At 48.8% G+C, this 21,202-nt stretch overlaps 1 protein-coding gene across 1 annotated transcript; it reads right to left on the bottom strand.

The window, feature by feature from the left end:
• Nucleotides 1-294: 294 nt before the first annotated feature.
• Nucleotides 295-6,025, bottom strand: LOC310753696 (uncharacterized protein). Its single transcript, XM_083595053.1, has 2 exons — nt 4,594-6,025; nt 295-1,040 (listed from the first exon to the last, which is right to left on the bottom strand). The coding sequence occupies exons 1-2, from the start codon at nt 5,876-5,878 to the stop codon at nt 910-912; spliced, it is 1,416 nt and encodes a 471-aa protein (XP_083451179.1). The 5' UTR covers nt 5,879-6,025; the 3' UTR covers nt 295-909.
• Between the last annotated feature and the right edge of the window lie 15,177 nt (nt 6,026-21,202).

The raw sequence follows: 21,202 nt of genomic DNA, 5'->3' as shown, positions 1-21,202 counted from the left end.
TGTAACTTTTCTTAGGGGGAGGAGCTGTCGAATGAGGTCACCAAGCGCGATCAGTTTCTCTCTGGGAAGTTTTGAGGCCTGAGCTACCGTGTCCAACTCAATACCTAAGTAAACCATGGTGGTAGCTGGGCCCTCCGTTTTGTCCGCGGCTAAGGGAACTCCCAACTCCCCGGCTAATGATATGAAGGCTTTGAGGAGCTCTGAGCACTTAAGCCTGCTATTAGCTACGAGGATAAAGTCGTCCAGGTCGACACGCCATCGGAGCCAGTTCTAAAGCGAAGCGACCAATCCAGGAAGGTACTGAATGCCTCAAAGGCTGCACAGGCCACTGAGCAACCCATGGGCATCGCTTTGTCCACAAAATAAGCCCCTTCAAATTTGAAACCAAGCCACCGGAAGTCTTCCGGATGAACTGGCAGGAGTCTAAAGGCCGACTCAATGTCACATTTTGCCAGCAGCGCACCCTTACCGAATTTGCGAATAATCTTGACCACTTGGTCAAAAGTGGCATATCTCACAGTACAAAGTTCCTGCGGTATCGCATCATTGACGGACCCTCCCTTTGGGTAAGAAAGGTTGTGAATCATGCGAAACTCACCAGGCGCTTTCTTAGGGACTATACCTAACGGGGATATGTGAAGGCGTTCTATTGGAGGAGTTGAAAAGGGGCCAGCTACCCTACCTGCTTTAATTTCTTTACTAATTTTCTTTTGGGCAACCTCGGGCATCTCCCTCACTGATTTTTGATTTGGTGGATCACCTGAATTGGGGGGGAAAGCTACTGGGATCCTAAAACCGGTACTAAAACCTTCCCATAAATACGCTGCTGCTGTCCTGTTGGGATAGAGATGTAAAAGGTTTTTTAATGGGGTCAACTTGATGGGGGAGAAGGCCAGGCCCAGATTGAAATTACTGCCTGTTCCCCTGAGGTCCAAATGGGGCTCCATGGCCACCCCTGGGTCCCTGGTTGTAGGAACCTCTCCCACCCCGAAAGGGCTGCCTCCCTTTCATGCAGGCAGTGGCTGGGTGGTTACCAAGGCCTTTACTGGCAGCTTGCCCTATTTGGAGTCCACACGCTTCCATGGCGCCTCTGCTCCCTCCGGGCTTCCAGCTCTACCAGTTAGCAGAGTAAAGTACAGCGTCAGAAGCAAGCAGCCTTGTGTGCTCAATAACTCAGGCAGACGCTCGGTATCTTCCTTATCTTACATGTAGCTTTAATCTCGTACAAAAACAACAGATCGTTAATCTCGCGGTGACATACAGCTCATCTTTCCGGAGCTTCGCAAACTGCGTGTGTCTCTCTCTCTCTCTCTCAGAGATACTGACCACTCCCACTTCCGTGTTCTAAACACACCTCTAGGAATGTGAAGCGTCACTCAGAACTTCTTAACCCTGTAAGTTCTGACTCTCTCAACACCCCCTCTCGCATCACATTCTGAGAGGACTTGTGAACACACCTTTACAGACCTCTGTGTGTCCCACGCCTTCCCACCTGCCTGTTGAGTCTCCTCACAAATCTCTGGTTCGCACTGTGCGAGACCAACCCACGCATTTGTGACTCGAAACCTCTCAGGTGGAATTCCCTTTGTTGCCCGTGAAGACCGCCTGGGCACAAACTGGGGTTCTTCTCCTGACCCACTGGGGCCAGCAAGTGCGTCTTCTTCATCAGACTCCCCCTCTGACTTGACCCGTCTGTGAGCTTTCTCCATCACTCTAACAGGAGATGAGGGCTCACTCTTGGACACTCCTTTCACAACCTGTGGAGACGCCTCTCCCTGGTGCTGATCCTGCTCATCGACCAGATCACCATTACCTGGCTCTCCCTCCTGCTCAGATTCGGATTCAGACAAACAATCTGAGACAATGTCATGACTGACTTTGCGCCTTGCGCTACTTTCCTGCTGCTCTTTGAACTCAGCATGCTTACTGACCAGAAGCTTGGTCTGATCACCTTCTGGGTACGCAAATCTCCACCCCTTGGTCGCGGGCTCATACCCACAGAAGATCATTTCCTGGTACCTTGGACCACCCTCTTGCTGCAACAACTTTGGTACAGGCACCATGGCCCTGCAACCAAACGAACGGAAGAAATGCACCTGTGGCTTCTGTCCGTTGAGCAAGAAATATGGGGTGTCACCTACCACTGCATTGTAGCACCTGTTCATCGTGAAATTGGCCGTTTTTACTGCCTCCCCCCAGAAACTGTGAGGCAACCCAGAGTCACTCAATAGGACTTCTGAAACTTGGATCAGAGCCTTACTCCTCAGCTCTGCCACGCCACTCTCCTGAGGCGAAGTCACCTTGTGACGTATCCCCCTCTGGCGAAAGAAACTCTTTAGAGCAGACCCAGTGACCTCTGAACCACGGTCAAACTGGAAACCTTGCACCTTGGTGGAGAACCTCTGTTCCACCGCCGCAACCCAATCTTTGATCAGTTGCGTTGCTTCCTCCTGCGATTGCAGCGTAAAAGCCCAGGAGTTCCTAGTATAATCATCGATCAAAATCAGCAGATGCCTGGCTTTGCCCAGACTTGGCTGAGGCATAGGCCCAAACAGGTCTGCGTGCACAAGCTCAAAAGGCTTCGTGGTTACCCTCTCCACCCTGGGATAACTGCATCCCTTGCTCTTGGCTTTTCTACAAGCCCTGCAATTTAGGGTTGCACCACATTCTCTTACCTTGCACCCTTTGGTGCATTCTGATAACATCTGCAAGTCATCACAAGACCCATGTGCAATCCTCTTGTGCCACACGCATGCACATGAAACATGAGTGTTCATGTTTTCTTTCCCAGCTCCCTCCTTCAGAGGTATTGTTTTCAGAACAAAGAGGTTGTTCTGATTTTTCTCAACACGTACCAGTTGCTTCCCCCCTCTGGAAATTGTACAGACATTGTTCTCAAAACAAACCATGTACCCCTCCTGTAAAAGACACGGTACAGACAAAAGACAACAATTCAGTCCCAGCGCCACGTAGACTTCCAGCTGCGCCTGTAGGAAAACAAGGTAAACATTCCCAGACTTGTTTACAAGCCTTTGTGACCCATCAGCAAAACACACTGTTTTCTCAGCTGAAACAGCTCTGCAGTTTTTTAACTGGACACCATGTGACTCAGGCACGAGATGTCTATTTGCAGCAGAGTCAATGACCCAACGTAACACATTGTCCTTCGTTGCCTTTGCAACAGAGTTCCTTCTGCCCCCCTCCTTAGGGCCTTTACAGGCGTTTTTCAAAACAGCCATCGACGCAAACATCTGATAAGCGCCTCCTTCCCCTTCCGGCCGACCCTGGGACTTTCCACGCTGGCCTCTTCTCCCGGGCTGGTTCCCATGGGAAATGTCCTTGGGACTTTCCTGCCCTTTGTCTCGCTGTGGACAGCTTCGGCGCAGGTGCTCCGGAGAACCGCAAACAAAACAGCAACGAGTGGAAAACTTTACAAACTTGCCTTTGGACGTCAGTGCCCCCCCACTCTTGCCAACAGCACTCCTAGAGGCTTCTCTGCATTGAGGCTTGGGAACGTGGCTTTTGGCTTCCAGCTCTGTGGTTTCTCTGCAAACCTTCTCCAGCTCCTGCCAAACAGCCTTGGCACTCTCAAGACCCTTGGACTGGCCTTTCTGGCTTGCACCCCAATTCCTGGGTGCATAGCTTCCAGAGGAACTGCTAGCCACTGCTTTCCTCTTCCCAGCTTTCAGCTGCTTTCCAGCACACGGCTGCCCATCACGTCGGCGTGTCAAAGCATTGCAGCAGCTTCCTGACACGGCTCCAGCCCACTTTGGGCTTCCAGGGCGTCCCACAGCCCCTCCCTGACTCTCTGGGCGTTCCCCAGCTTCTGTGCAGCTCTTGGCCCCCTCTGGGCGTCCCTCAGGCTGGCGACTAGCCCCCTCTGGTCTGGCTCCCACTTTCTTCAGTGCCTGCCACTCGACCCAGGGCTCCTTCCCGTCTGCCTCTTCAAAAAGGACTGCACAAGACTCATGGCTGTCTGCCATCTTCTCCCCCGGGGCCCAGCTTACTTACGACCAGTAGTAGCTCCCGGCACCCGGTACAGCACAGCTCCTCCCAGCGAGCTCCTTGCCTCACGATCAAAGGCACAGCTCCCCAGCTGGCTTGGCTTTAGCGTCTTTCTCCACTGCCCTCTTCCTTGGCAGGAGATCACACAGCACACACCGGCACAAACTTGGCTTGCTTCACAGCGTCAGCTGATCTTCCATAACCTTTTGAGACCTTTACTGGCAGCTTGCCCTATTTGGAGTCCACACGCTTCCGTGGCGCCTCTGCTCCCTCCGGGCTTCCAGCTCTACCAGTTAGCAGAGTAAAGTACAGCGTCAGAAGCAAGCAGCCTTGTGTGCTCAATAACTCAGGCAGACGCTCGGTATCTTCCTTATCTTACATGTAGCTTTAATCTCGTACAAAAACAACAGATCGTTAATCTCGCGGTGACATACAGCTCATCTTTCCGGAGCTTCGCAAACTGCGTGTGTCTCTCTCTCTCTCTCTCAGAGATACTGACCACTCCCACTTCCGTGTTCTAAACACACCTCTAGGAATGTGAAGCGTCACTCAGAACTTCTTAACCCTGTAAATTCTGACTCTCTCAACATTTTTCACACTCGTGGCTGTACTTACAGACAGGCCGCACACAAACCCCTTTATTGAATTCCCAGCACAGTCGCCTCTGTCTCGCAGCGGTCTTCCAGGATTTTGATGAGTCCTGGGGCTTCTTGTCTACGTAGGGGCGCATGTGCTCTGACCAATAGTTTTGGTCCCTCAGATCCCAACGTGTGGAAGATAACAGCGAAGCATTTCTGCGGAAATCTTCATCATAATTTAGAGCAGCAGTATCCCCCGCTAGTTCTCGTGCCCTCCTAACATGGGCCATGTAGGCGACTAAATGCGTCGCCCGTTTAGGGTAAGCAGCGCTGACCACACCCATGAACACCTGGAACCCATCCAGCCAATTTTCAAAAGTGCGTTCGACTCTGGGTGTTCTGTACCTGCATTTTCCATGGCTGCGCCTCTTTTCCCCTTTACCTGTCAGCTTAGCTGGAGGCAACAATCTGAACATATCAATAAAGTCCCCATTAAGGATCTTGTCCCTCTTTCTCTGAGATAAATGGTTACCTACAATGAAATCTGTAGACAGGTGAGTGGAGGTTTTAACATCCGGCACTAGCACGCCGTCCTTCCATTCAAGGGTCCCGTTAAAGGACTTACGGTAGGAATTGGCCCTCCTTTCATGGGCCCATGAAGGAAGACCCACACAGTCTTCACCATGGCCCCAATACTCCTCCCTAGGAGCATCACTATCGGAGTCGGAAGAAGAAGAGGTACCTGAATCATCCTCCGATTCCGACCGCCTACTCTTCTTACTCTTCTTCGATGTGTGTTTCCTTTTTTCCTTCCTCTTCCCAGAGAGGACCTCCAGCGTGGCTTGATCCGGTGCACTGATCGCCTGTACCGCCTGCAGTCCCTGCGCTTCCTCGTCCGAAGTGGAGTCTGATGCGCCCTCGGCTAGTGCCACCTGTGGAGGCGGAACCTGAAAGAGACTAGGGACACCTGGGTCCTTTTGTGGGTTAGCAGCCTTGGAACCTTGAGTACTAGCCTTGCCCCTCCTGCCACCCCTTTGGCCCCCTTTTGACTTGCCTGAGGTGGCCGACTGAGCGCGGGAGTTCTTCTTTTGCCGGGCTGCTGCATCCTTGGCCGCACGCAGCACTGCAGCAGTGGACGCGGAGGTACCCGGAAGTACCACCTCGTTAGGTTGTGTGTCCGGGATGAACTCTTGGGAAAACGCCATTGGTGCAGTTGGCACCAGCGCCGCTGCCACTGGCGCCGCTACCACTGGTGCAATTGCCGTTGGTGCTGTTGTCACTGTTGCGACTGTCATTGGTGCTGCTGCCCCTGGTACGGGTGTCACTTGGCCTGCAGACCTGCTTTGCTTATAAAATTCCTGAAAAGCCGTGAAAAACTGCACCAAAGCCTGTGGGTTACTTGGTATTATAAATGGCTGGGACTCCTCCTGGTTCCCGAGTGCCCCCCCAGAAACAGCAGCATTATCCTGGTTACCTTGAGCCGACATAGTTGCGATCAAGACTCCAAATTAGTTAATTGATCAGTGGCAAGCAGCTCAGTTTATATGTGTGAGCGTCAAGCAACAGTACCGTAGTTCAGTATTGCCTGCACTGGTAAGCTTCAATGCAAACCCAAAACTATCAACCCTGCCAGTTGTGTTTAGCTACTAGCAATATGACTGTAGTTCAGTATTGTCTGCACCGGTATGAACTCTAGCTGATTCTAGATTTAATGAGTTCGATGCATCCAAATTTCAATCTATTTCAAGCAATCTAGCTTCCTGAATATTATTTTTTATTTAAATTGTTCGAATTTTTTATTTGTTATTTAAGCTAAACACTTAAAACTGATTGGAATCTATAATAAGCAGAAATGAACTTTGATAAAGCAATCAGCTATGCAGCAATCCAAAGGTTGCACTATGAATTGTACCCAACCCTTCAGCAGTGAAGAAGGATAACTTGAGTTATTATATTAAATTAAATTGCTAGATTAATATAGCCTTGCAACTAAACAGATGCTAAGCCTATAATTGCCAGACTAAATATATCCTAGTAAACTGGCCACTATACTTTAAAGACAACTAAAGGCTTATTTGAATTAATTCCAGGCAATGACTAATTCCGAGCAATGAATTTTTTGAATTAAAATTCCAAGCAATGAATTGCTTTGGCCAGGCAACGCTCCTATGGGGCACCACAACACTTTAACCAAAACACCCAAATGACTTATATTGCAGTAAGTATAAAGCCTTGAAAACAATTATAGATCCACCGGTTATAAATTCTCAAAGATAATATAAACTATAATTTAAATATACCGATAATAATAAACTATTAAAGGTAAAATATACTGCTATATATCCTTGAAGCAAACCACCCCAGCTGCGTACAGTAAGGCTTATAAGGCTTGCGAGGGGAGGCTTGGTGGAAAAAATTTCCCACGTGAACTGCCTATAGCAAGATGGCGGCCGACAGCGTAGGCAACGTGGGTGGACAAAATGGCAGCCGGATGGGCCAGATGTAGTTGCCTATGGTAAAATGGCGGCCGCCAGACCACGCGGTCGTCTTTTAAAATGGCGTCGGGACCAGCAGTAAATAAGCAAACGCGCTGTCTATTAAAGACCTAGCAATCCTATTGGATTTAAACTGTACGGAACAAGCGTTGAGCCGCCCCGAAGAAAAACAAGCAGCAAACAATGCGACGTTATGCGATCAGAGAAAGTCTTCCCACTAAATTGCCTCTAGTAAAATGGCGCCCGCCTAAGAGGTCATGTGGGTGATGCTAATGGCGGCCGTGGGCGGCCCGTCGCCTGGCAACGGCAAAGCTTCTCGTCGAGCGATCCCTACAGCGTGAAGGCTAAGAAATTACCGTGCACTGGCCCCTCGCCTAAAACTGCAACACACCCCCACCGGCAGAACTGATCGCTCAAGCCCTCGCCAATGCGAAGACGTGCCCTGATAAACCCAGACAATATGCCAAAGACGCGCGCCTCCCTCCCCTGACGCGGAGGCTGCCCGAACCAAACGAATTAAGGCAAAGGAAGCGCACCTCGCTCCCCTTCTTGTCGCTACACAAAAACCGCTTAAATCACCGGCGCCCCAATCCCCGCGATAATCTCAAAATTATAATAAAGCCAGCACAAGACCTGATCAGCCGAGTGTGTTCCTCCAGCAGAGCAACAAATTGGGGGGGGGGGGAGAATCCAGCAGGGGCGCGCGAACTGCGCTCCAAGGGGCTGAGCGGCAGCGCTCTTTCGCGGCTTCCTTCAGCTCCTCAGTGGCTTCAAGGGGGGGGTAGCTGCCGCCGCGTTTGTGCGGGCAGCAAAGTCCGACGGTCCGGAGGTAAGCAATCCAGAGAAGCAATTGCCAATCTGCTGGATGAACAAAGACGCGACCCTGGAGCAAGATACCTGAGAAAAACTAAGACAAGGTGAGAGAGAAAGGACCCTAGTACAAACCTTCGATGAAAAACGTGAGGGCTAGCCGGCGAAAAGAGGGCGAGCCCCCTCTGCGCCGGCCCTAAATAGGGCAGGCCACGCCCCCCCAGCCAGCTGATTGGCTGGCTGGGGGGGCAGACCAGGCCGGGATTCCCCTGCTCTCGCGGGGGCTGCAACCAGCCCCCGCTCCCGTGGGGTGGGCGTGAAGCCCGCAACCCCACCTCCTGGGCAGGCCGGAAGTGGCTTTCCTTACACACCACAGCAGAATGCCATAGCTGAGTCAAAGTTTAGGTCCATTATGGACATGACAAGGTGCATGCTAAAGGATGCATGTTTGCCACAGAAGCTGTGGCCCGAAGGAGTGTACACGTCGGTCTATTTGCAGAATAGACTGCCAACCAAAGGGGCAGAGCGCACACCATTTGAACTTTGGCATGGGAAAGCTCCCAATCTGTCACACATACGTGTGCTTGGAAGTCCGTGTTACTTCCACGTGCTCAGGGAACGCAGACACAAGCTTGACTCCAGGGCAAAAGCAGGTATCCTTGTGGGATATGCCTCTGGAGGCAAAGGATGCAGAATTATGGACTTACAAAGTGGTAAGACAGATGCACGCCATGCGGTTTATGTTGATGAATATGGAAAAGTAGACACTAAGAACACTGTTGTGGACTCTTCCGATGAGTCAGAAAGGACTCAAGAGTTTGTATATTTCCCTTTTGAGACCCCACAAGGTAATAATCTGCCTTCGAGTGTTACAGCGCCCCCTACAGGCGATGCACCAGAAGACGCAGAGGACCAGAACCCTGGCGGAACCAGAGACGAAGAGGAGGACTCAGATGGGGACATGCCTGTGTTGGAGGAGGATGAGGAAGCTGATGCGGTCACAGAACCAGAGGTCACGCGCTCGTCCAGAACCAATAGAGGTGTCCCACCATTGCGGTTGTCCTACTTTGCAGGGTCGGCGTTTCCACAGGAACCTTCCACTTGGGAAGAGATACAGGAGATGCCAGCTGCAGAAGCCAGTCTCTGGAGGAAAGCCACGCAGGAGGAGATGGATGCACTGCATCAGAACAAGACCTGGACACTCACTGAGCTGCCTCCTGGTAAGAAGGCCATTGGCAGTAAATGCGTTTTCAAGGTTAAGAAGGGGTCAGAAGGAGAAGTACAGCGCTACAAAGCTAAAATTGTAGCACAGGGATTTTCACAGCGTTTTGGTGAAGACTATGATGAAGTTTTTGCACCAACCGTGAGGTACAGCAGCGTAAGAATGCTTTTAAGCATTGCAGCCTCCAAGAAAATGAGAGTGAAACACATAGACATTGCTACCGCTTTTCTACATGGGCAGATTTCTGAAGAAATTTACATGAAACAGCCTAAGGGTTTTGTGAAACCACATGAGGCACATTTAGTGTGCAAACTCCAGAAAGGACTTTATGGACTTAAACAGGCTGCTAGAGCCTGGAACCAGAAGTTGCATAAAATGCTGACGCAACTTGGGTACAAGCAAGGCGATGCTGGCAAGTGCTTGTACAGTAAGTCAAATAATGGACAATTCTCATATATCTTAGCTTTTGTCGATGACCTGATTATTGCCACAGCAAGTGAGAAAGACTATACACAGATAGTAAAGCACCTTAGCAAAGAGGTGGAGGTCAAGGAGCTAGGAGATGTCCAGTACTACCTCGGGATCCAGGTGGAAAGAGAAGAGGACGGCTCATTTCTTCTCAGCCAAAGACAGAAGATCCATGAGCTGATTGAGCACATGCAGATGCAAGACGCACATCCAGTTGCTACACCGATGGCCACTGACTTCCTGAAGAATCAGCAGGATTCGAAGCAGTTGCCAGACAACAATGACTACAGGTCGGCAATTGGTAAACTTTTGTATTTAGTTACCACATGTAGACCTGACTAAGCTAATGCTGTGGGGATTCTTAGCAGAAAAGTGAATTCTCCCACTGAGCATGATTGGGCAGGTGTAAAGAGGGTGGTGCGATATTTGAAGGGTACCATGAATTGTAAATTAAGGTTACCAGCCGTCAGAGACCCTAAGTTGGTTGAGAATACTGATGCGGATTGGGCTGGGGATAACGCTGATTATAAATCAACAAGTGGTCATGTTTTTATGTTTGGGGATGGACCTGTCGCATGGGGCAGTTATAAACAGAGCTGTGTAGCATTATCTTCCACAGAATCAGAATACGTTGCAGCAACAGAAGCCTGCAGAGAGATCGCCTGGCTTGATCAACTCATAAAGGACTTTGGGTTGGTGAGAAAAGGGCCTGTCAGCTTGCTAGAGGACAATCAAAGTTGCCTGAAGCTGACGCAGAGTGAGAAGTTCCTAGCCAGAACAAAACACATTGGAGTTAGATACCACTACATACGCCAGGTAATCCAGGATGGACTTGTGGAACTATCCTACTGCAGCACCCAAGAGATGACTGCTGACATCCTGACAAAACCCCTACCAAGAGAGAGTTTCCAGAATCTACGTGTCAAGCTGGGACGCTGGGTGGTTGAATAAAGTTGTTTATGTTTTGTGTATGTTGTATTGCCTAAGAAGGGGTATGTGGGATGTAAACACAGGAGCAGTCAATGACAACATTCCTAGAGTGTACATGTTAGAACATGGAGAGGGATGTCTGTCCAGCAAGCAGGTAAACTTCCTGGGATGGACTTCCTCCGCATGTGACCAGAGGTGGGTGTGGCCTCACCTGTGCAGGTAAATGATAAAAGCACAGGGCAGGCAGCCATCTGTCTCTCTCTGCCATTTTCTTTCGAAGAAGAAGCATCTAAAGATGCTCTCTTGGCTCTCAGCCAAGAGAGGAGGAAAGGACTATCTTGCTATAAGATAGATTCTGAATGTATGTAACCTTTTTAAGCCTATCTGCCTTCTGGGATCATATTGTGAACAGAACGTGAGTGAACTCTTTTATGCTTTTACAAAGACTGTGCCGTGTCTTGTATTTTAAGAGGGAACAAAAGGGGAATAATAATAATAATAATAATAATAATAATAATAATAATAATAATAATAATTTATTATTTATACCCCGCCCATCTGGCTGGGCCTCCCCAGCCACTCTGGGCGGCTTCCATAGAAACCAAAAATACACTAAAATATCACACGTTAAAAACTTCCCTGAACAGGGCTGCCTTAAGATGTCTTCTGAATGTCAGGTAGTTGTTTATCGCTTTGACATCTGCTGGAAGGGCGTTCCACAGGGCGGGCGCCACTACCGAGAAGGCCCTCTGCCTGGTTCCCTGTAGCTTTGCTTCTCGCAATGAGGGAACCGCCAGAAGGCCCTCGGCGCTGGACCTCAGCGTCCGGGCAGAATGATGGGGGTGGAGACGCTCCTTCAGGTATACTGGACCGAGGCCGTTTAGGGCTTTAAAGGTCAGCACCAACACTTTGAATTGTGCTCGGAAACGTACTGGGAGCCAATGTAGGTCTTTCAAGACCGGTGTTATATGGTCTCGGCGGCCGCCCCCAGTCACCAGTCTAGCTGCCGCATTCTGGATTAGTTGTAGTTTCCGAGTCACCTTCAAAGGTAGCCCCACGTAGAGTGCATTGCAGTAGTCCAAGCGGGAGATAACCAGAGCATGCACCACTCTGGCGAGACAGTCCGCAGGCAGATAGGGTCTCAGCCTACGTACCAGATGGAGCTGGTAAACAGCTGCCCTGGACACAGATTTCACCTGTGCCTCCATGGACAGCTGTGAGTCCAAAATGACTCCCAGGCTGCGCACCTGGTCCTTCAGGGGCACAGTTACCCCATTCAGGACCAGGGAATCCTCCACACCTGCCCGCCTCCTGTCCCCCAAAAACAGTACTTCTGTCTTGTCAGGATTCAACCTCAATCTGTTAGCCGCCATCCATCCTCCAACCGCTTCCAGACACTCACACAGGACCTTCACCGCCCTCACTGGTTCTGATTTAAAAGAGAGGTAGAGCTGGGTATCATCCACATACTGATGAACACCCAGCCCAAACCTCCTGATGATCTCTCCCAGCGGCTGCATGTAAATGTTGAAAAGCATGGGGGAGAGGACAGAACCCTGAGGCACCCCACAAGTGAGAGCCCAGGGGTCTGAACACTCATCCCCCACCACCACTTTCTGAACACGGCCCAGGAGGAAGGAGCGGAACCACTGTATGACAGTGCCTCCAGCTCCCAGCCCCTGAAGACGGTCCAGAAGGATGTTATGGTCGATGGTATCAAACGCCGCTGAGAGATCCAGCAGAACTAGGAAACAGTTCTCACCTTTGTCCCTAGCCCGCCGGAGATCATCAACCAGTGCGACCAAGGCAGTTTCAGTCCCATGAATGAGGCCTGAATCCCGACTGGAAGGGATCCAAATGGTCCGCTTCTTCCAGGCGTGCCTGGAGTTGTTCGGCAACCGCTCGCTCAATCACCTTGCCCAAGAATGGAAGATTTGAGACTGGGCGATAGTTGGCCATCGTGGCCGCATCTAAAGATGGTTTTTTAAGAAGCGGTTTAATAACCGCCTCTTTCAGCGGGTCTGGGAAGGCTTCCTCACGGAGGGAAGCATTCACCACCCCACGAAGCCCATCGCCCAGTCCTTCCCGGCTAGCTTTTATAAGCCAGGATGGGCAAGGATCCAGGAGACAGGTGGTTGGTTTCACTCGTCCAAGCAGCCTGTCCACATCCTCGGAGGTAACAGATTGGAATTGATCCCACTCAACTTGACTAGACAGAACTCTAGCACTCTCCCGCCCCGGCCCTGCTCCCACGGTGGAGTCTACTTCTTCCCGAATCTGAGCGATTTTATCTGCAAAAAACTTTGCAAAATCATTGCAGGAGAACATGTGGCCCGTACTGGGCCCCGATGTTGCAGGTGGTTCTGCTAAATTGTGAACCACCTGAAAAAGTCTCCTGCTGCTGTTTTCTGCAGATGCAATAGAGGCGGCGAAGAATTACCAGAGTAATTATTATAGAGGTTCTATTATAGAGGTTCTAGTGAACCTGTGCACACGTTACCGTTGCGAACTTAAAGGGGGAATGTTTATAAACTCTGCTGATATTTTGGAAACTTGTTAGCACAAGTTGGATTAGGATATAATCTCACAAACTTCTGCCGGTCCGGCCTGATCCAGTGCAGCGGGGCAAAAAGCAGGCTGGCTTCCTGTCCTCAAGGCCGAGTTGAAGTCCAGAGAAGGAGCCTCGTCCGCAATCGGCAATTGGCTACCTTTGTCAAAGTAGCCAAGAGTCCCAGTTTTCAAGAGGGAAAGGAGGAATCTGTGAGAAGCACCAGGAGCCCCTGAAACTCTTTTGCAAGGAGGATGAAGCCCCCATCTGTGTGGTTTGGGGCAGATCCATGAAGCACAAACACCACGAGGTGATTCCTCTGGAAGAGGCTGTCGAGGAATACAAGGTACCTTGAGGGGGAGAAATAGCTGTGTATTCTTCTTGGCAGGTTATCTTCTTAATTCTCAGATCCAAAGTAGGCATGGTATTCATTGGTGGTTGTTTATTACCTTAGAAGCAGCCAAGGGGAAGCCTGAGGGCTGCTGGGATGGCTGGGAGGAGGGAGTCGAAGTCTTTCTCTCTGCCAGGGGGGCCAAGGGATCTTCCCTTGAAATACAGCAGCTTCAAAGATTTGGGTTGGGACCATGGCAGGGAGAGAAAGTGTTAACCTCATCCACATCCTCCAGCAAGGTTGCTTTGTACATATTTAGAACACTACAAATGTGAATTGCATATGTCTCCTTTGGTTAGCAGGATGCCTCCTCAATACCCTGCAAAGCAGATAGCAACAAGGGGTCAGCTGCAAGGGGGTGGGGACTGGTGGCCAGTGTTATAAGGAAAAAACAGCTCCTTTTCCCTTCTGGGGTACCTCAGAGCCCATATAGAGTCCTTTTGTAGCTTCTCTATCGGTAGGAGAAAATAACAGAGGCCAACCAGAGAATATTGAGAAGCAAAGCAGCTAGTAAGCCAGAACTTTATTACCTGTTGCAACAGGGTGCTCACCCCCCCCCACGCAGGAGGGAGGAGGAGACCCCAAACCAAGTCCTTATATAGACATTTGAAATTGCCCACCTGGAGCCCAAGACCACCCCTCCATACATCATACATACATCACAGAAGGGGCGGCCTACAACAGACTCCTGTCTGGCAGGAAACCTGTTGATGGGTTTACCTGGCTGTTCATGGGTTTACCTGGATATTCTTTTGTGATGATAACTACTTACGGTGTTTATGTATGTGTTCTGTACTTTTCTTTCCTCCAGTAAATTACTTTGCTATTATAGCAAGGCCACTGGACCCAAGAAGCCAGTATAATATTCATCTCCTCTCTTTGTGTCTCAATCAAAGCTGAGTTTTCCCTTTTCTTGTCAGGGAGAGATCTGTCGCTGCCTGGAGATTCGGAGGAAAGAGAGAGGGGAAATTCTGGCCTATCAAGCAGACCTGGACAAGGAAAGCAAAGACCTCCTTGGAAGTGTCACTCTTGTTACTAGTGAGGGAACAAGCACTTCAAGAAGCTGAGGAGGGAGGGGGAAATCTGCCCATTTCAACTTCTCTCATTTCTCCTTTTCCCATATCGGTTTGTTATTTATTTATTATTCTGAAAATGAATCAAATGCTAGGGTGGCTACCTTCTCGTATAAAGATGTTGATACGTGCTTTACCCTCATAAATTCATTTTTTTGTGAACATTACCTGGCTGGGTCAACCTTGAGAAATTCAGAGGTGTGAATTTCAAAAGATTGCTGTTTTGGTCTCCATATTTTTCCAAGAATTGTGAATTAGGTAAGTTCACCTTTGAATGCAGCTAAATGGAGTTTATTTCCCATTGTTGTTTATTATGTGAAAAGCAGTCAAGGAGAAGCCTGAGGACTTGTGAGCTGAGAGGGTGGAAGCAGTTCGATTCAAATCATAATTCTCTTGCTGATGCTTTGAAGGCTGACCATCTTCCTCACTCAGACCTCCTCAGAACCGGAGAGGCTGAAGACTGTGGAGAAGTTCATACAACTGCGCCAGTTCCTGGAAGTAGAAGAAGAAAAGCGTCTGCTGAATCATGTGGAAGAGGTGGAGAAGGAGATTGCAGGGAGAAGGGATGAGCAGCTGGCTAGACTCTGCAGGAAACTCTCCTCTCTTGAGAGGATCATCCAGGTGATGGAGGAAAAGGGTCAGCAGCCAGCGAGTGAACTGCTGCAGGTAAGACGGCTCCAGGAAAAGGCTGCCTCCCATCCTTTCTGTGCCCCTTTCATGTACGCAAGGAGTGTAGGGGCTCAGTTGACGGAGCCTCGAGTCAGCTTTGTAATGGACAGGAACACCCCAGAGACCTGGGATGCTGAACTCACCTGAATGCCGACTAGAGATTCTTCAGTCTTCTTGAGGGAAGGGGAGGGGATTTTCTGCTCCTTGCTGATGATTTGCCTCCGAATGCCTTCCCGCTGGGCAATGCTGCCTTCCTGCCCTGCCCTGGGCTTCGCCAAGGATGCAGTCAGGCCTCCTTCTGACATGAGCCAGTCTCTTGACCAAGCTTCTCTTCCCGTTCCCTCCACAACTTCTGGGTGGATCCCCTTCCCCATAGATCCTGATCGGCCCAAAAAGGTGCTCAGTCACAGTGACCAAAGAGCAAGACAGAGGGACTCATCCAGACTGCGCCACCTTCTCCACTCACAATCCCATATGGCCAGACGTACAAGTGCTTCTGAACGCCCTCTTTAAGGAGGCTGAGAAGGCTGACATACTGGCAAAGGCAGGAGAAGCCCTATTACGGAATGATTGCCAGATGTCCCTGTCTCCCAGGGACAGTCCCCGGATTTACAAATCTGTCCCCAACAAAATCTGTCCCCGGAATGTCCCCGGATTTCATATAAGGCCCCCAGATTTACATTTTAAGAGTTGTAGATTTATTAGTAGGGAAGGAATGTTGCGTGATTGGTTCAATGCACAAGACACATCATATGGGAACTTCCGGTGAGGCAAAATGGCGGGTGCCACGGCAAAGAGCAGCTCCTGAAGCCAGCCAGAGCCAAGTGCACTACCAGGCTGGCTCCGGCCTGCTGAGACTGCCGCTACCGCTGCCACTGCCGAGGGGGAACCAGGGATGCCCGGCGCGTCAACTGGGGGAACCGCTGACACCCCCCCAGGACCCAAATCGAGGCGGGAGCAAGAGCGCCCGGCCACGTGGCCGACTGCCCAGTGGCGCTCCAGGGCCAGTAAAAACCCTGGAGCCAACCCAGGGAGAAGGAGGAAAGGAGAAGGAGAAGGAAGAGAGAGAAAGAGGAAGGAGAAAAAAGAGGGGAGCCCCGACCTTTCCGCGCTGCTGCCGCTGAGGAAGAGAGGTAGGAGAGCACCAGGAGGGCAAGGACACGGGGCCGAGCTCAGGCCCGACCCGAGCCTACTCCATGGCAGATAGCACTCCAAGAGATCAGGCTGGGGCCCAGAGGAAGGCCACGCGACATAGGAGACCCAGAAGAGAAGGTATTACTTCTTATTTTTTAAAAAAATGATTTAAAAAAAATAACATTTTTTTCTCTTTTGAAAAAAAAAAAGTGTCCCCAGATTCTTTGAAAAAAATCTGGTAACCTTACCTTAAATCCTAACCTTCTGATTCCAAGTCTCTTCTTTCTCAATATCCCCATTCCGTTAACCGCACCAAGCAACAAGCTGTGAAATGCAAGTTTAAAAGGCAAGCTTTCCTTTGCATCTCACAGAACTTTAAATGTAATTCGTGGTTTTTTTCACCTGTCCGCCAAACTTAGGTCGTTTTGCCTTCCTTTAAATGGGAAATCAGTAGTCAAGCCATACTTTTTGGTAAAACGTTCGTCTGGATCCCGGAAGTCCTACCTGAGAAGAACAATGGGAGTTTCCGCTAGCGCCAGCCACTTCTCCTTCTGCAAGCAGCGCCACCCGAATTCCCACCTGGGATGAGACGCTTGGCGCACTAAACTGAGCCTCCGGAGAAAGACTGGGGCGGGCGGCAAGTGGGAGGGGGAAGTTGTGCGCTTCTGTCCCATGAGAAAAGTGCTGGGCTCTGTCTCTCCAGTTGCGCTTCCTCGGTTCAGAGGTGGACTATAGCAGCTGGGCTGGGCTGCCTCAAAGCCCATCAAGGCCACAGGCTGCTAGCATGACTCATCCCGGCTTTATCATCTGAGGGGAAAGGATACGCGGTCTTAAATGCTGGCCTTGGCAACTTGGCTGAGCTACCTTGGGCCAGTCCTTGGGCCAGCTTAGCCTCCCACCCCAGCCGCTCCAGGATGGGAAGTGCGTCCCGGGGGAAGCGGGATTCAGGCGGAGGAGGACGTCGGATTGGGTGGGGGTTGCCAGGAGCAGCACGATGTCCCTCCAACCCCCGGCTTCCACTCTCTAGGCAGGCGCCCAACGTGGCCAGGTGGCAAGGGCTCTTTCTTACTCCAGCCTTGGCGTGCAGATCCCGGGTTCAGCCCCAGATCTCTGGAGCGGAAAGGCTCTTGGGCGTTGGGTGTGAATATGAAAGGCAGCATCTGTCAGAATAGGTCATACTGAGCCAGTAAAGATGAACGTGACTATTGGTTCACTTCCTCGGCATCCCAGAACTGTGAAGGTTGCCTCAACTGTTGAGCAACACAGCTAAGGAAGAAGCAGTGGAGTGTCTCCGGGGGGAGCATAGCTGCCATGACCTTCCAAACACAGAGACAGGACAGTGTGGTGGCACCCAGGGAATAGTTGCAGCAGCCGGATGGCTGGCTGAAACACACACCATTGCACTCTTTTTGAATGGGATTCAATCTGAATCAGCCAGTTAGTGAACTTGGTGCTCCTGTGCAACAAACCCACTACAAAATTGCTCTTCCGCGCACACTTCCAGGTCCCTCCAGCTGGGCTTTTTGAGTGTGATGGATTTTTCTCACTCCAGAGCAGTTTGTGTTTAAGCTGAAGGTAAGCAGGAAAGCAAGGGAGACTAAAAATTTTGCATTTGTTGATATAAGAAGGTTTTAATAACGCTAATAATGACTGTGTGGAAATGACTGGAAAAAGGGAAAAAAGGAAAATCAAGGTTTATGACTCTTGGTTTCCTGGAAGATGATCCAAAGACTCCCCTGGACTAGAAGAGACATCTCATTAACAACTGGAGAAATGCCAAAGAACTTTGGATATCTGCTTGGGAGGTTTCTGATGCAGTATTAATTTAACAAGGAGCCAGAAGTGAAACCGAAAGTAGACTGACCAGCTGTTGTTGTTGTTTAGTCGTTTAGTCGTGTCCGACTCTTTGTGACCCCCTGGACCAGAGCATGCCAGGCACCCCTGTCTTCCACTGCCTCCCGCAGCTTGGTCAGACTCATGTTTGTCGCTTCAAGAACACTGTCCAACCATCTCGTCCTCTGTCGTCCCCTTCTCCTTGTGCCCTCCATCTTTCCCAACATCAGGGTCTTTTCCAGGGAGTCTTCTCTTCTCATGAGGTGGCCAAAGTCTTGGAGCCTCAGCTTCACGATCTGTCCTTCCAGTGAGCACTCAGGGCTGATTTCCTTCAGAATGGATACATTTGATCTTCTTGCAGTCCATGGGACTCTCAAGAGTCTCCTCCAGCACCATAATTCAAAAGCATCAATTCTTTGGCGATCAGCCTTCTTTAGGGTCCAGCTCTCACCATACATCACTACTGGGAAAACCATGGCTTTAACTATATGGACCTTTGTTGGCAAGGTGATGTCTCTGCTTTTTAATATGCTGTCTAGGTTTGCCATCGCCTTTCTCCTCCCAAGGAGCAGGCGTTTTTTTAATTTCGTGACTGCTGTCACCATCTGCAGAGATCAAGGAGCCCAAGAAAGTAAAATCTCTCTTTTTTTTTTTAAAATAAATTTTTATTGATTTTCCAACATATAATAGAACACAATACAACTAACAACTAACAACACATAAACAAACAAACATATAAACACGTATAATTTCTTAACCTCTTTTTCTTAAACCTTGTTTCAACGACTTCCCCATACCTCCCTTTTCTGCATCCCTGTTTTAAACTTTTCCAGCAACCCCTAATTTCAATACTTATAATTCAGTTTCCAATCTTTTTCCTCTTACCCAATTATTTATCACTGCAATTCTGTTTTACATTACCCATGACATTTTAGCACTCATTAATTTTACAACAGTTCTTAAGATAAACTTTAAATTTCTTCCAATCTTCTTCCACCGTCTCTTTCCCTTGGTCACGGATTCTGCCAGTCATCTCAGCCAGTCCCATATAGTCTATCACCTTCGTCTGCCACTCTTCCAGCGTGGGTAGTTCTTGTGTCTTCCAATACTTTGCTAAAAGAACTCTTGCTGCTGTTGTAGCATACATAAAGAACGTCCTATCTTTCCTTGTCACCAATTGGCCCACCATGCCCAGGAGAAAGGCCTCTGGTTTCTTATGAAAGGTACACTTAAGGACCTTCTTAATTTCATTATAGATCATTTCCCAGAAGGCCTTGATCCTTGGGCACGTCCACCAAAGGTGGTAGAAAGTACCTTCAGTTTCATTACATTTCCAGCATTTATTATTGGGCGTATGATAGATTTTTGCAAGCTTGACTGGGGTCATGTACCACCTATAAATCATTTTCATAATGTTCTCTCTTAAGGCATTACATGCCGTAAACTTTATACCGGTGGTCCATAACTGTTCCCAGTCAGCAAACATAATGTCATGACCAATGTCTTGTGCCCATTTAATCATAGCTGATTTAACCGTCTCATCCTGTGTATTCCATTTCAACAGCAAGTTATACATTCTTGACAAATTCTTAGTATTGGGTTCCAACAATTCTGTTTCTAATTTTGATCTCTCCACCTGGAAACCAATTTTCCTGTCCTGTTTAAAAACTTCATTTATCTGGTAGTAATGAAGCCAGTCTCTTACTTTTGACTTCAGTTTCTCATAGCTCTGCAATTTCACTTTTCCCTCCTCATGTTCTATAATTTCCCAATATTTTGGCCATTTAGATTCCATATTAAGTTTTTTCACTTCCTTAGCTTCCATTGGTGACAACCACCTAGGGGTTTTGTTTTCCAACAAATCTTTATACCGAATCCAAACATTATGTAGTGCTTTCCTGACAATATGGTTTTTGAAACCTTGATGGATTTTAACCTTGTCATACCATATATATGCATGCCAGCCAAACCTGTTATTGAACCCTTCCAGATCCAAAATGTCTGTGTTTTCAAGAAGCAGCCAGTTTTTCAGCCAGCAAAAAGCCGCTGATTCATAATACAATTTTAAGTCCGGCAGGGCAAACCCCCCTCTTTCTTTTGCATCAGTTAATATCTTAAATTTTATTCTGGGCTTTTTGCCCTGCCAGACAAATCTAGATCTATCTTTCTGCCACCTCTTGAAACAATCCATTTTATCCACAATCTGCAATGTTTGAAACAAAAACAACATTCTCTGCAAAACATTCATCTTAATAACAGCAATTCGGCCTAACAAGGAAAGTCTCAAATTTGACCATATTTCTAAATCTTTCTTAACTTCTGTCCAACATTTCTCATAATTGTCTTTAAATAAGTTCACATTCTTAGATGTCAAATTAATCCCCAGGTATTTCACTTTCTTTGCTACCATTAAACCAGTTTCACTACGAAACTTCTCTCTTTCAGCAACTGTTAGATTTTTGTCCAGTACTTTCGTTTTCTGTTTATTCAACTTAAAACCTGCTACTTGACCAAATATTTGTATTAGCTCTAAAACTCTTTTCGAAAGTAAAATCTCTCACTGCCTCCAATTCTTCCCCTTCTATTTGCCAGGAGGTGATGGGACCAGTGGCCATGATCTTCGATTTTTTGATGTTGAGCTTCAGACCATATTTTGCGCTCTCCTCTTTCACCCTCATTAAAATGTTCTTTAATTCCTCCTCACTTTCTGCCACCAAGGTTGTGTCATCTGCATATCTGAGGTTGCTGATATTTCTTCCGGCAATCTTAATTCCGGCTTCGGATTCATCCAGCCCAGCCTTTCGCATGATGAATTCTGCATATAAGTTAAATAAGCAGGGAGACAATATACAGCCTAGTCGTACTCCTTTCCCAATTTTGAACCAATCAGTTGTTCCATATCCAGTTCTAACTGTAGCTTCTTGTCCCACATAGAGATTTCTCAGGAGACAGATGAGGTGATCATGCACTCCCATTTCTTTAAGAACTTGCCATAGTTTGCTGTGGTCGACACAGTCAAAGGCTTTTGCATAGTCAATGAAGCAGA

Source organism: Podarcis filfolensis (genome assembly GCF_964270895.1).
Source record: "Podarcis filfolensis genome assembly, chromosome: W".
NCBI classification, from domain to species: domain Eukaryota; kingdom Metazoa; phylum Chordata; class Lepidosauria; order Squamata; family Lacertidae; genus Podarcis; species Podarcis filfolensis.
The sequence above is the reverse complement of the archived record's forward strand: the minus strand, read 5'-3'. Positions and strand labels throughout refer to the sequence as shown.

What these genes read in the sequence shown, in the direction of transcription:
- LOC310753696 (XM_083595053.1), bottom strand. Translation starts at nt 5,878, where the DNA reads ATGACAGTCGCAACAGTGACAACAGCACCAACGGCAATTGCACCAGTG. An exon ending in CAGCCACGAGTGTGAAAAAT is followed by an intron (nt 1,041 to 4,593) that starts GTTGAGAGAGTC and finishes CTGCCAGTAAAG; the next exon opens with GCCTTGGTAACCACCCAGCC.